At 39.3% G+C, this 14,984-nt stretch overlaps 1 protein-coding gene across 10 annotated transcripts in view; it reads left to right on the forward strand.

Annotated features, from left to right (window-relative positions):
• LOC108235098 (ELKS/Rab6-interacting/CAST family member 1-like) overlaps positions 1 to 14,984 on the forward strand; it is a 131,108-nt gene that overhangs the window by 29,766 nt on the left and 86,358 nt on the right. For 4 of the 10 annotated variants that reach the window (XR_001808561.3, XM_037981275.1, XM_017414870.3 and 1 more), the window contains exons 7-15: positions 2,011 to 2,085; positions 2,796 to 2,951; positions 4,846 to 4,938; positions 5,459 to 5,626; positions 5,712 to 5,879; positions 8,422 to 8,559; positions 9,895 to 10,035; positions 12,160 to 12,300; positions 14,425 to 14,618. Coding sequence is in view for 7 of the 10 variants with exons in the window: in XM_037981275.1 (XP_037837203.1) it covers positions 2,011 to 2,085; positions 2,796 to 2,951; positions 4,846 to 4,938; positions 5,459 to 5,626; positions 5,712 to 5,879; positions 8,422 to 8,559; positions 9,895 to 10,035; positions 12,160 to 12,300; positions 14,425 to 14,618 (1,274 nt within the window). In the remaining 3 variants the exon portion in view is untranslated. The remainder of the gene's footprint in view (positions 1 to 2,010; positions 2,086 to 2,795; positions 2,952 to 4,845; positions 4,939 to 5,458; positions 5,627 to 5,711; positions 5,880 to 8,421; positions 8,560 to 9,894; positions 10,036 to 12,159; positions 12,301 to 14,424; positions 14,619 to 14,984) is intronic. The other 6 variants (XR_005234431.1, XR_001808563.3, XM_017414874.3 and 3 more) reach the window with 2 other exon arrangements.

The raw sequence follows: 14,984 nt of genomic DNA on the forward strand, positions 1-14,984 counted from the left end.
AAGGCAGAGCACATAAATTACATTATTGTGATTTATTTTAAAATAGACTTTCAGAAACGCTTTAATTTGGAGTTACAATCAAAAAATGATTAACTGGCTTGTGAATTTTCATATTGTCTATGATCTGCACATATTTCTTGTGTTTTTAAGGTTTTTTTATTCAGACACAGTTCAGGACAATAAAGAAAACATCTTATATCCAAATTTTATAAGGTTATACAATTATTAAGACAAATATTACGACTTTGTCTTGCTAACTTTCTTATGCACTGCTGGCTCTTCCCTTTGATACATTCTTTATTTGACCGAATAACAAAATATTCACTGCATCTCACCATATTCATGGTAAAATGTTTAATTTTCTGTCAGATTTTGGAGAAAAAGCACAATGTGTGGCTGAAAGTTAAATCATCATTGTGGTAAACTGGCTAACAAACTATTAGAGATTGATCTGTTTGTTCTTTGTCTTATTAGTTTCATTCTGTGACAGAATTTTTATTCACACAGTGCAGAAAACTGAACAACAGAACTGATACGATGAGCTTTTCCTGTTGTGGTTATTAATATAAATATTCATTTCCATGTTTTTATTATTGGTCAAAACTACAAAAAAACTGCAGCAGAGTGAAAGTCTGTGTGCAGAGAGTTTAAGAGTCACCCCAAAAGCAAATAAGTCGCTTCAATTTTTACATTTGTGAGTCATTCACTTCCAAATATTTGTAAACTGATCACTAATAGCCTTAACAGTATAAAACCTGACATTTACTGTCATACTTTAACAATGGCTGCCACGCTTCTGATTTTTCTTATAATCTCATCCATAGTTTCAAAATAAGAAGTCTCTTGGTGGAAATTTCAGATTGTGTGAACGTTTCTGCCTTCTCCTCCAGCAGTGGGACCCTACTTTCCTTTACAGATGTTTTTTCTTTTAATGCTTCCTGGCTTTTTGCATTAGCCATCTTTGTCCGTCTTTAAGTGTCCAAAGAAAAGCAGTGATGCATACACTGCTAGGTCCTCTTATCTGCTTTCATTCTGTCCCTTCTTTCCTCTCCTCCTCTTCAGCTTTTCCTTTCTTTTTGTGCGTTCACATCGAGCACAGCGCTGCTTCTTCCTTGTCTCCCTATTTGCTCATACTTCATTTGACTCGGGCGTTGTGGTGTGCTAACATCTATCAGACAGATAGTATTTGTTGCGTACCGCTGCTTGCTGAATTTTGACAGTGACATTTTTGGATTTAATTTTTTTTTGAGGAATTTTGCAAATTTGGCTGCTATTTGTTTTATTTCGGGACTAAAACTGGCATTCTTTAAGTTGATTTTTAGGATTCAGGGATTAGAAAAATGAGATTTCCGTTTGTTTTTATTTGAATCATTTGATTCATTTTGGACCTTAAACCATTTTATTCAGTTGAAACCCATAGAGTTTAAAGCTTGTGAGCTAATTCATTGAGTTAGCATCATTTCAGGCTGTCAGATTGGATCATTTGACTCATTCATCGCTGTTCGAACAATGTGGGACGGCCGGGTTGACCCAAGAAGGCTAAAAGCCAGCTCTTCTTCTCGAGGGAAACATGTCATCCCTGCCTCCCCCTCCTTCCCTGTTTCTCCCTCCATCCCCGTCTCACCTCTTTTCCATGTGTCCCCCCCTTTCCTGCTCTCTCCTCCTTTTTCATCATCACGCCATCCCTCGCTCCCTTCTTCTCCCTCCTTCCCCGCTCCTTCTCCCCCTCCCAGACGCCACTCCCTCCATCCTGCCGTCCCTCACTCGTCCTGTCCTCCCCACTGCCCCTCTTACGTTGTCACTTCTTCCGTCCATCCTTCCCTTCATCACTCTCCCTCCTTCCCCGCTCCCGCTCCGAGGCCTACGCCAACCGTCCAACCCTCCCGCCACCCGCCTCTCACCTCCTCCCCCTGTCCCCGACCTTCTCCCCCTCTGCCGTATCCCTCCCGGCACCCCGCCGTGTCGTCCTCTCTGTCACCTGCTGACCATCGTGGTGTGTGTGTCTCTCAGGAGCTGCACAGGAGATACGAAGCAGCTCCGGAGTCGACAAAGACCAAGGCTCTGCAGACCGTCATCGAAATGAAGGTGAACCGCAAAATCTGTCTCCACTTTGACATATAATTTGATCAAAGCTTTCATTTGAAAATCCTGGTCATTAATCTACACATAATTGACAAAGAAAATAAGATTTTGGTTAATGTATTTAATATAAAATAACAAACATATAATGTTTACACTTTGTCTTGTGATATTTTCTGCTAAACTTTGGTACATATGCATATACTAAATGTCTTTTTGGTGTTTTTGAAACTATACCTCATGGAATTAGTTCTACATGTCTATGAAGCCACATAACTGCTTTTATTGTGTCCTAATTTTACATAACAAATTAAAAAAAACTACAAGGCCAAAAGATATTTGCAGATTTGGGTTAAGATAGTAAGGAAGTACATTTCTGCAGCTTCCATCATTTCAAAATATAAAAAAGTTTGGAAGCATCAACAGATTGCTGAACTGAGCAACTATCCAAACAATTTTAGCATCCAGAGTTTCTTTGATGGATGAAGAACTTTACAAAAGGGAAATGATCAGAGCAACACTTCACCCCGATTTCCTAAAACCCGTAAAAGTAGACGTGTCCTGAAACTCAGTTTAGCTGAGGTTAAATAGGAGTCAGGAAATAATATCTGAGGGAAGCATGTAGACTCCACTCCTGAAAAGGTTTAATAATATTTAAGGCCCAGAAAGAGTGACTCGCATTTTTTTTTTTTTTTTTTTTGCGCTCCTCCTGCCAGGACGCAAAGATCAGCTCGATGGAGCGCGGCATGAGGGAGCTGGAGGAGGAGGTGATGATGCTGAAATCTAACGGAGCTCTGAGCAGCGAGGAGAGGGAGGAGGAGATCAAACAGATGGAGGTCTACAGATCCCACTCCAAGTTCATGAAGAACAAGGTGGTTCACACTTGAACGTCTGATTTATACATCTTAAGGCTCTTTGCTTCGACACTTTCAGCTTAAATCAAAATAATAGAGGCTAATAACAGTATTTCATCAAGATTCTCCACAAGACAAAAAAACTTTAGTCGGCATGAGTCCAAAGCAGCTTCATTATATTAAGTTTAAACCAGACTAAAGCAGCTGTCAAAAGGAAGGGGACAGCTTTAAACTGATTGTTTTTGTTGTTGCAAAAGTTACGGCTAGTTGCAAATACGATTATGATTATCTTTTGTATTTGCTCAGAACCTTTAAAATTAAGGCCCTGTGCATTAAAAGCAGTGTACTGTTGATCACTCAAACAAAAACAGAAACTGTGCACTGTAATGCCAGGTTTGACCCCAAACTGAACACGCTGAAAAGGTTTTCCCTTTCCACTTTTCCCTCGACTGTTTGACAGGTTTGTTTGTGTTTTTGAACAATAATTTCATTTTTCTTTCCTAGACAAAACAAGAAGTAACCATAAAAGCAATTCTTCTCAGACTCAGTGCATTTTTTTGTATTTTAGCAGGTGATTTAAATGCTGGAGTTTTGCTTGTGTGGTTAGGAATATTTATTTTATTTTATTTTTGTACGAATTCACTAAATGACTTGCCATCCTGCCTTATAAGACATGCATGTAGCTTAGAAATGCACCTATAGCTCAAACAAATAATCTATTAGCTTGTCAACAGAAAGAGCTTGTTTATATATCTTTAACAGACATAAACATGTCTTGTTTGCATTATTTTGTCTGGGTATGCTGTGTTTAATGTGTGACTTCTTTTTTATTTTCTGGTTTAGCTAATAGGGTTGCTTTAACCCATCACTAAGCATCTTTCCAAAGCATGTTTTAATATGTTTCAGACATGAGATGCACACAATAATCAACTTTATAGGTCTTGTAAAATGAACCTGCCAAAAAGACAAAGGAGCCACTAGTAGATAATCACATAAAACTGGACAGGTTAGAGAGTAATGTATGCATATCTTATGTGACAGCTGAACTGTTAAGTGTGTCCTGGTTATTGTAGAGGAAAAAAACTGGAATTTCATATAATTCATAAAACAAGACAGGGCAGTTGTCATGTTTAGTTAAGCTTTAAAAATTTGTATGTAGTTATTTTTTCTAATCAACAAAATGTCATTCTTTTTTATTTATCACCTGCTGTTATCTGTTTGTTGACTTGTACACATGTGCTGCATAAGAACACAACCCTAATTCCAAAAAAAGTTGGGAAGTTTATTATAATGTAAATAAAAACCGAATGCAATAATGTGCAAATCTCATAAACCCATATTTTGTTCACAGTGGAACGTAGTAAATGTATCTAATGTTGAAACTGAAGTGGAAAACTGTAAAAAATAAGAATTTTGAATTGTTTTTGGAAACCTCAAACAGCATGTCCTTCATACTGAAGAGGAGAGGGACCCTCCAGCCTGTTATCAGTTCTCTGTTCAAAAGCCTGCCTCTCTGATGGTATGGGGGTGCATTAGTGTCTATGGAATGAGCAGTTAACACACCTGGAAAGGAGCCATCAATACAGAAAAGTATATCCAGGTATCAGAACAACATCTGCTCCCATCCAGCAAAGAAGACCCAGGACTGTTGAAGGGCTAGAATATGACACCATTCCCCTCCAAAACCTCCCAAAAAAAGTTTATGAGATTTACAAATCATTGCATTCTGTTTTTTGTTTATGCAACATCCCTACTTTTCCTAGAACTGAGGTTGTAGACCACGTGTCCCTTCCTCGCATGTCTGCCTCCATGATTGGAGGAACTGAGATGCGAGGAAGAAGCACAGGTGAGGGGACAACCGAGGCCATGTCAGCCTAATGCTAAACACCATGACGGCCTCCTCTTCTGCCAGGTTGAGCAGCTGAAAGAAGAGCTAACTCACAGCCAATCAGAGAAGGAGGAGCTAAGGCAACGAGCCAATGAGCTTCAGAAGGAGGTGTCTGCAGTAAGAGATGCACCTCTGTGTTCCTTCCTTCCTTCCTCCTTCCTTCTTCTCTCTTTAACAGGCTGAAGCTCAGTAGAATCCCAGCAGATCTCATTTCAGCTGCACTCAGTGCATTTCTAACCTGCCTCTCTTTCTGCTCGCATGAGTTTGAACTAGTACTGTAGATCAGTTTGCTGCCTTCAGTAATGTGTTTCTAACTTGTTTACTTTTCAGGTGAGAACCTTGAAAACAAGGCCGTAGGTTCATCATTAAACCTTTTGAAATATCTGATTTGTTTCAATAAAAGAGTACATTGTGTCAAGTAAAAGAAAGATTTATTTGGATGCAGCAACCAGTTATGATTTCTTTAACCATCTTAGGTTTAGTTAGCTATAGCTTAAACATTAACATGCATCCCAAAGCAACATCTCACTTTATAAAACAGGATAGATGTTAATATCAAACCAGAAAGTATTTTATCTCCATCTGTGCGTTCTTTAACAGGGTGTTCCCGTCTTTACACTGTTTGTGTGTTTCTCAGATGGAACAGGCGAAGCAGGAGCTGAGTCGTAAAGACAGCGAGCTGCTGGGTCTAAGGACCAAGCTGGACACCCTGAACAACCAGTTTTCTGACAGCAAACAACACGTCGACGTCCTCAAGGAGTCACTCACTGCCAAGGAGCAGAGAGCTGCCATACTGCAGACTGAGGTAAAGGCGTTGTGCCGCCCTGCTCCAGCCTGCATTCGACTTCTGCACCTCTGTTTTTGACCAGCTGCTGCCTCCATGTGCTCAGGTGGATGCCTTGCGTCTCCGTCTGGAAGAGAAGGAGTCTCTTCTCTCCAAAAAGAGTCAGCAGATATCGGAGCTGACGGAGGAGAAAAGCACTCAGCAAGGAGAGATCACTGACCTTAAAGACATGTTGGAAGTCAAGGAACGCAAAGTTAATGTGCTGCAGAAAAAGGTATGACAAGCAGAAGCCTGTAGTTTTGCTAATATTTGCATCGTTCAGTCATTCAGAGCTGCATTCACACACATTATTGTAGAAAATGATTTTCTTTAGTTAGAAGAAAAATGCGTAAGAATATGTTTATATGGACGCATAAATCTACACATTTAACGCCATGTTTTGTCAACTTATTGATTCTGATTTGTTGTCATGCACCACTTTAACCACTAGATGGTGGCGTAGGAGAGGCTATAGAGTTGAAGCGAAAGCAGAAAGAAAGGCCGTTGAAATTGTATAAAAATCTTTAAAACAGAGGCGCAAAAGAAATGTATTGCAATGACACACAATGTGGTGGTATTTAACCTAATCATGAATGGGAGGTTTTCAGTTAGCAGCCATTGTTGTGTGTTTTTCTTTGCAGCAATTTCTTATTTCTCAACCCATCTCTCCCAGTTATGTCTAAAAAAAAGTGAAAATGCAAAATGTGCACAGCTGATCAATACAGACAATCAAGCCGACAGACATGAAGCAGGACAGGGAGGGGGAGGAGAGACACACAGTGTGTTTATATCCGATGCATACTAATGACTTCCTCTTGTTTAATAAATGATGACCTCTGCTGTCTTCAAATAGAATACAGTTCACAGTTGGAGAGGGTGATGCTGCTGATTCCCGCAGCATTCAGCCTGCTCCTGATTTCCCCCTAATTTCTTCTCTATATTCAGTGTTTTCATCTCTGACTCGTGTCTGTATCTGCCTTTTATTTCTTATAAGTAAATTACCAATGAGTGCGCAGCAGGTTCGTGCTGAAAGCGTGCATCTGATCCGTCTTTTTGGACGAAACACCACCGACGTGAAGACATGCCTGCATGTTTAGAAGCGCATGTTTAGAACTGCAGCAGTTCTCCTGCAGTTGTCAGTTTCAGGAAATCCACACCACATCAAAGAGTCTCACTGCCTCTCGGTGTCAGGTGTGTGTGTGTGTGTGTGTGTTTGTGTGTGCATAAGAGAGGGGAGGAGGAGGTGTCAGTCAGGCTGTTGAGTTAACGGTTGATTAATGATGTGCTGGGAATGTTTTACTCTAGGAACACACTGTAGATGTGCGTGATTCACCTGCAGTCGAGTCAAAAGTTGCAAACCAACCTTTTTGTGTGAGCTGGACAATCACTTCACTTTATTTCTTTCTGGCAGAAAAAAATCGTTTAAAAAAAAAGCCTATAATTTTGCATTTTTACAAGTCTGTTTTGCACATAAAACACTTTAGTTTGGCTATTCTGCCTTCCTCTTTTTATTTATACTATTTATTACATTGTCAAGAAACTTACCTTAACCCTTACAGCAAACACTGAATCAAAGCCTAAAAAGGTCTGTCATTAAAAAATAAAAAATAAATCATTCTAAAACACACAGTCAATTATGTCTGCTGGTTTTGTGTTTTAATAGAAAATAAATCTGCTACTAAATCGCTGTGAGACGAAACCGTGAGATGATGGGAGGAGGCAGATTTGGAGAGTGTGTGTTTGGATTGAAGGTTAAGGGCAGCAAAGTTGAGACATTTCATCTCACTTTTCTTCTCCTGTGTTCAATTTATTACAGCGAGAGAGTTCTGTGTTTGTTTTTTTGACAGAAAATTAATTTGATTTGAGATGAATGGGAGCGGAATGTGAACAGAAACAAAAGGAGGAAAAGAAATGAAAATTAAACGAATAATAAACTTTTAGATATTATTTCCATTTATCATGCTCTGCCGAAGGCAAAAGGCCATCAGTGCTTGTGTGTGTGTCAGCTGTGTCAGCAAAATATCTCATCAGTTGTACGTCTACAGCTGATTAACTTTTAGAGTTACTCCAGTGGAAGATGGCTGCCACAGCTAACCAGCATTAGCAAATTTAAAAAGGATTTGCGGATATTGAGACAAAGTTTGATGTGGTAGTAGCTGAGAGTCAACCTCAACACATACTGGGAGCACTAACAAATCGTTAAATACCACATGAGATCGCACATTTCCCTTATAAGGTTTGACCAAAGCTGCTTTAACTCTGTTCTTTCTCATCATAAGACGATCTTAGTTTTACACTCGTGAAAGGGAGTGGATGATATGCATTCCTTTAAGACATGAATGGTGTTTAATTTTTAAAAACATGGCTGAAAATTAGCTTGCACCATTACTGAATGACATATTGACTCGCTCAGTTACACAAGAAATAAAAAGAATGACTTCACTTATTACATGTGACCCCCAGAAGGAAAGCAGACAAACATTGTGTGAAAATCAAATAAAGGTGCCTTTTTACGATTTAATTATTCTGTAATGTGTTGTTGTATTGTTAGATTGATTTCATTTTTCTATTCAAAACGTGTTTATTAGCACATGGCTAATTAGCATACAGAGAGCTTACAAGCTAAGCTAGTTTTTTAGTTGTAGGCAAAAAAACTGTAAATATTATCAATATAACATTGAAGTTGGGTGCAATAACAAACAGTTTGTTCTGCTAAAACACTGACTTGTGACTTGTGCATGACAAACAGCGCAGCTGAAGAGGGTTTCTGTTTGCAGATAGAGAACCTCCAGGATCAGCTGAGGGATAAAGAGAAGCAGCTGAGCGGACTGAAAGACCGAGTAAAGTCTTTGCAGACAGACACGTCGAACACAGACACCGCTCTGGGAACGCTGGAGGAAGCTCTGGCTGAGAAGGTACACACACACACACACAAACACACTGATGCACGTAGAAAAACACCCGATGCTGGTCAACCTCAGGTCAACGCATGAGCAAGGTTACGTTAATAAAACCTTTATGAGCAAACCCACCGACCACCCACATGTTGACTCTGGATAAATGGAAATGAACCAATAATCACACTGGTTGTTTTAATTTAAAATTATTCACAGTCCGAACTCGACTCAAAGTAACCCATTGATTGCTGTTTAGGTCTGAACTCTTAGGTTCAAAACAATCCTTTACGACTCCTAAGGCTGCTTTCTGGTGTTATTTGTGTCTGCAGACACATTAGCATGTATTTTCCTACTGTTTCAAGTCATTTTCTTACATACTCAGACTCTTGCAAACTGCAGGAAGTGAGGTTATTAATGGAGCAGTGACTAATACTCAGTGTGTCGGTGAGGTGTGTGATTGTTGGCAGGAGGATGCCGCCGACAAGTCATGCCGCATATTCTTTTTCCTTTTCATTTCCTTCGGTGCCATCGTCTTTGTTTTTAAATGGATTTGTTTTTATTGTGTTATACCTCGATTTCATGCAGGTCTTTTTATTTGTTCAGTGTCTTCGGAGTTTAGGGCAAGACGGTTCTCAGCTATGGTTATTTATTTTTTTTATGTTAAAAGAAACCAAAACTGCAGGACTATTTTTTCTTTTTCTTTGTTTCTTTCAACTAAAACATAAAAGTGCCATTAACACAATCAAATGCTTAACAAACTGATAATTGTTTTTACTCCTGACTAATTATTTATGAAATACTTTGAAACAAAAAGGCTTATATTTCTTAAAATTAAAATAACCAACGTTTTTACTGATAAGACTTTATCCAGACTTTGATTTTAGCTCTCAAACTGAACTCTGCCTGTGTTGTTGCATGTGAAGGACTGGGTCTCACACACCTAGCACTCTCTCAGTTTGTGTACTTCTTTTTGGTGTGTGAACCTTTGTACTTTTATTTTCGCTGGCTGCTGTGTTGTTCTAGAACCATAGAGCTCAACCTTTGTGTTTTAGTGGTTGTGAGTTTCACATCTAGAGCCAAAACGCATTACATGAGTAAAATCGCTGCTGGCTGTTAGATCCCATCCAAGCTGCCATGTACATAAAGTTTTATGTGACAGTTATTAGTACAGAAACTTGATATTAAGTGACTGTGAATGGCTGCTTAAAAGTCTTAAATGTTTTTTTTTTTTCTGTTTCTCTTTTTCCATCACGCCCTACCTTTTTTTTCTCCCGACTTTTACCTTTCCGTTTTGACTTTGCCCGCGCCTGTCCTTTTGTGACTCCTTTCTGGTTTTCCTTTTATTGTGTTCAGGAGCGAATTATCGAGCGGCTGAAGGATCAGCGTGAAAGGGAGGAGAGGGAAAAGACGGACGAGGTGGAGTCCACCAAGAAGGAGCTGAAAGAGCTGAGGGAGAAAGTGTCTCAGCTGCAGGCTGAGCTGGCTGATCGAGAGGTATCTGCACTCAGGAATCGCCAAACATACGTCTGTCTCGTCCAAAAATCATCAGAGAAACGTGATGAACGCTGAATTCTTCTTTCTGTGACCTTTGAGTTGTGCTGAACCCCACAGCAGAAGCAGAGAGGCACAAAGTGTTTCCAGACTCTGGTCCAGATTCTCTATCGAGTGCTATCTGCTCGCGTTTAGCTTCAGAATCTGCTCCCCTGTCTGTTTTCCATCAGGATGCAGCAGAACGCAGCTGTCCTCACTGCACAATAGGCTCAAAGTGACATAAAGAGAAAATATTTAACGCTGCATCCGTGTAGCAAACTGCGCAGAGCTTCAAGAATCAGATGCTTGTCGCTGGGAATGTTTGCCTTCAAATGTAAACATAATACCTCATTTAAATGTGAGCCGTCTTTCATGGCGCAGAAAGATGCAGTTCTAAGATGAAGGCCCACTTTGTGAGGACTCTGAGTTAGACAAAAGCCCAAAATCCTAAAATAAGCACATAAAAGGCATGCAAACTGTTAGTGAATCTGGGCTTCTGTTTATATCCAGTTTATTCTAAGGCTTAAAAGATAAATAAATAAATAAAACAAAAAAATCTGAATATTTTGTAATTGATGAAAAGAAAACGTAACCCTGTGCCAAGTTGTAGAATGGAAATGAGTGAAAAAAAAAGACATCAAAATAGCATTAAAATAATAAAACAGCACTTTTTTTGTAAAGCTATATTCAGTAATTGGCGAAACCTGCTGGCTCAAATTAAGGTGTGCATAAATAATGAACAGGTATGAGTTTCAAGGAAGGCCAGATTCACTGTAATGTTAATGGTGTTTTTTGGTATTTTACCATCGTTCCACATAAAATGAGGGTAGTTGTTTCCACTGCTTTAATGTCACGTAGTGTGTTCAGATTGATTTAAACTTGTTCACTCTTAAATATAGCACAACTTGCTACCAAAGTGAAATTTTTCCTTTTAAGAGTTAACGATACACTTTTTTTTTAGGCTTGAAAATTCCTTTTTACCATTTCAGACCGCACTTTTTAGTTAATTTTAGTGATTGTGGGATCATAAAGCTTGTCACCACAGAAAAAAAAAAAGTCTAAGAAAAACAAGCATTCCTCTGTTCACCGCTGGACGCAGATGTGAGGTTTGCTGGACAACACCAATGTATATGCAAACCTAAATATATTCTGGGTAAGCAGCAAGGTTTCTCCGACCAAAGCCCAGTCAAACATGATGATCTGCAGTCTGATGTTGGTAAGGTCAGTCAAGGGTAAAATTACACGTCTGAGCGTCGCTCCTTCTGGTCCCGTTGGTTTCTGTTTCACTGCCTCTACCAAAAACAAGAAAAGAAAGGGAGAGAGAGATTTCACGGATGGAGGGATTGAGCCTAAGAGTGGGGGAAAAAAGACAGGTCATGGGAAATCTTACGACCGGTGAGGGACAGAGTTCATTGTACAACTGTGGAAGGAGGATAATTCCATGTTATTCCACCTGACTTTAGGCAACAGGGAGGCATCCGGGGCATGTCACAGCGACAGTGACGGACAACCATGCATGCTCACACAAACAGCCAATTTAGAATGACTAATCAACCTTTCATGCATAACTGAGGACTGTGAGAGGAAACAGGAGCAGCCAGAAGAAAAACAAAACCAACAAAAAAAAATAAAAAAGCATTCAGGCACAGGCAAAATGTGTAAATTTCACACAGGAAGGTGTCGGTAAATGTTCCAGCCTTCTCGTTGTGAGGTGCTCTCCATGCATGTAATAAAACTACACGCCCTGTAACTCATCGCTGTATTCTTACAGGCCTGAAACTTCCAGGCATAAACTGTTTTATCTGGTTTGCTGCTCAGTTAGGAATGCACGCTAAACGGAAGGAGAACGTACATGCATGAAAAAAAGATTTCTGAGTCTGTGAGCTGCAAATGCAATCTGCTTCACTCTGATGCTAGAAATAGACTTTAGGTTTCTGATTGGGATCATTCTGTTTTCTATAAGGAGTGAGAATATTCTTTTTATAGATATTTAGATCCAAAATCTATTGTGAAAAATCCCAAGTAAATCTTTGTGCGGCTAAATTCCTTGCCCTGGCGCTTTATCGCCATTTATTTTGCTTTATTTAGACTTCAGTTTTGGATCTGAAAGAGAAGGCCTCCTCTCTGGCATCCTCCACTCTGAAGAAGGAAAACAGGCTCAAAAGTTTAGAGATCAGCCTCGAGCAGAAGAAAGAGGAGTGCATCAAACTGGACAACAAGCTCAAGAAGGTTAGTGGGAAATTCTTTATCAAGTTGCAGAAACGGGACAAAAAATCAGAGGGGAAAGATCAAGCTTTACAGAGAAAACGATTAAATTTTCAATCAGATTAGCTGGTTTTTGTTTGTTTTTCTGTTCATGACAAAGAGAGCCTTAGAAGGTTCAGCTGGAAGATAATCTCTGTTCTATGAAACTCAGGAATGAAAGAACAGTTTTCTTTTTTGGGTCTCTTTACAGAAGTCAAAACAAGTTACCACAAAATCACAATCAGGTCAACCATATACCTAATATGTTGACATTTCATGTATTATGTCATAATATGTATCATGTCATGTCATAAAGCACATTATACGATATCATATCATATATCATACATCATATATGACATTGTATATGATGTATTGCATCATGCCATATCATATATCTTGACATATATCATATATAATATATCTTACATCATATTATATCATATATCATATTATAACTTGTTTTTCAAGAGATACAGATGGATACTTATTCGTGTGAGTGTGTATGTGTGTGTTTTTGTGTGTGCTTACATGTCATATTCTCTCCTCCAAACAGCAGTCTATAAAATGTGTGTATATATGTGTGTGTATGTGAGAGAGAGAGAGAGACAACCTGCTGACAGCCTTACAGTCAGTTTCACAGACTCTGTAAGACAGCAACACCATCACACCCTGAATGTGTATGACTGCGTGTGTGTGTGTTGACATGTGTGTGTGAGAATCTGTGACAAACGCAGAGAATATGCATGAAGGCATTCTGTGGCGTTTCTCTCATCAGACTTTATTTTGTCTCTTTCTGTTACCCCACAGTGAATGGAAAAGAAGATCCGTGCCATTGTGTCTTGTTTGTCTTTCTCCCTCTCCTCCTCCTCCCAGATCTCACATCGTCAGACACTCAAACATTTCCTCCCCACATAAAGACCTGTTAAATTTGCTGTCCACATCCAAAACTAATAGGGTTTATGTGTTGTGGGACCAAGGCGTGCGCGTGCACACACACATTCATAATGTCAATCTGTCCCAAGAGCAACATTTATTTCTGGGAAACACACACAGATGTTCTAACCTCTAAGCTGGTTATAACCTGTTTTATTTTTCTTTGTTTTCTTCCGTTCCTTTCTTTAACTCATTTTCTGTTCCTTTGGTGGAACTGAGCAGAGCAGAAGATAGACTAAAACCACTGAAACCTACTTAAATTTCCTTTTTGAATATACAAACACACAAAAACAAAACTGGAGGGGGGAACATTTCTGTTTTTGTGTACGTGTGAACTGAAATTCTCAAGGTGATATTGAATTAGCTGGATGTTTTTCTCTATGTTGCTTTATGTGAACAAATTGTTGAGACTTTATCACAGAAACATACACTACTTTAGTAAGTTTATAAACGAACATCCTATAGCTTATTTACTCTGAACCCAATACACTGAGTGTTTAGTGCATATATAGGAGTTTTGAATGCAGAGCTTGTCTTGTTAGCTTAAAATAACTTCTTGGAGATCTTAACAAGACGGCTGGCTGTGTAGTGTTGTGACCTAAACTGTAGCTAAGGACTTGATTATGCTAATATGTTGATTTATGACCACATTTCGGCAAAACATTTACATTACCACGACGCTCGGGTTTGTTGCACGCACTCTGCAAGTCAACATCCTGTGCATACAGGACTTTCAAAGTTTCATGTTTCAACATAAGATGAGCTTAGTTTATTGGATTTATTTTTTTACTACAAGCTACATGTGCTACATTATGTTTTCAAACATTAAAACTGTTTCCTAGAAATCTACACAAAGGAGCCCTTATTTTAATCTTTACATGAACATGTTAAAAACAGTCTTGTGTAATAAATTTAATACTTCTAGAATCAAAGTCAAGTCCTGTGTTTGGTCTCTGTATCCTATCTGTAAATGTAATTTTAGCATCAATAAGCGCTCATACACCCACTGGACCCCTGTGTGACTTTTACCGAATCCATCCAACCCTTTCTCAGCCCACAAAATGAAACCAGCTCATTCATTCTCGTCTGAACTCGCTGTTTTGTTCAAACGGTGGTCACCTCGGTTTGAAAGCTAATGCTCGCGTTTATTTTTCATACTAATTTCTGTTCCAGGCTCAGAGTGCGGCAGTGGAGTCGCAGGCCAACGCTGAACTCTCTGAACGCATCGCCTGCCTGGAGCAGGAAGTGACCCAGTACAAGGAGGATGCTGGGAAGGCCCAGTCGGAGGTGGAACGGCTCCTGGAGATCCTCAGGGAGATGGAGAATGAGAAGAATGACAAGGAGAAAAAGATCCATGAATTGGAGAGGTGAGAGAGGAGAATTAGATTAGTTGGAAAAATAAAATAAACGCTTTATTTTTTTTTTAAGCAATCCTGCCTTTTGCTTCCTATATGAACCTAAAGCTGTGGAGAAAAAAAGTGTTTTTACTTGTTTTTTTTACATAAAAATGGGCTCTCTCTGTTCGAGTTTATGATAATCTTCTTGCTAAAATTAACTCATTAGTTGTCTCTCACCTCTTCCTCTCTTTTCTCTTTCCTCCTTTTTTTTCCAACTTTTTCCTGCTTCATGTTTTTTGTCTTCCCTCAACTCTTGTCATCATAACCAAACTGAACCTGTACGAGTGGGCTTATGCTTGTGTGTGTGTGTGTGTGTGTGTGCTCATCACAACTCAG

Source organism: Kryptolebias marmoratus, linkage group LG18 (assembly GCF_001649575.2).
Source record: "Kryptolebias marmoratus isolate JLee-2015 linkage group LG18, ASM164957v2, whole genome shotgun sequence".
Classification (NCBI taxonomy): domain Eukaryota; kingdom Metazoa; phylum Chordata; class Actinopteri; order Cyprinodontiformes; family Rivulidae; genus Kryptolebias; species Kryptolebias marmoratus.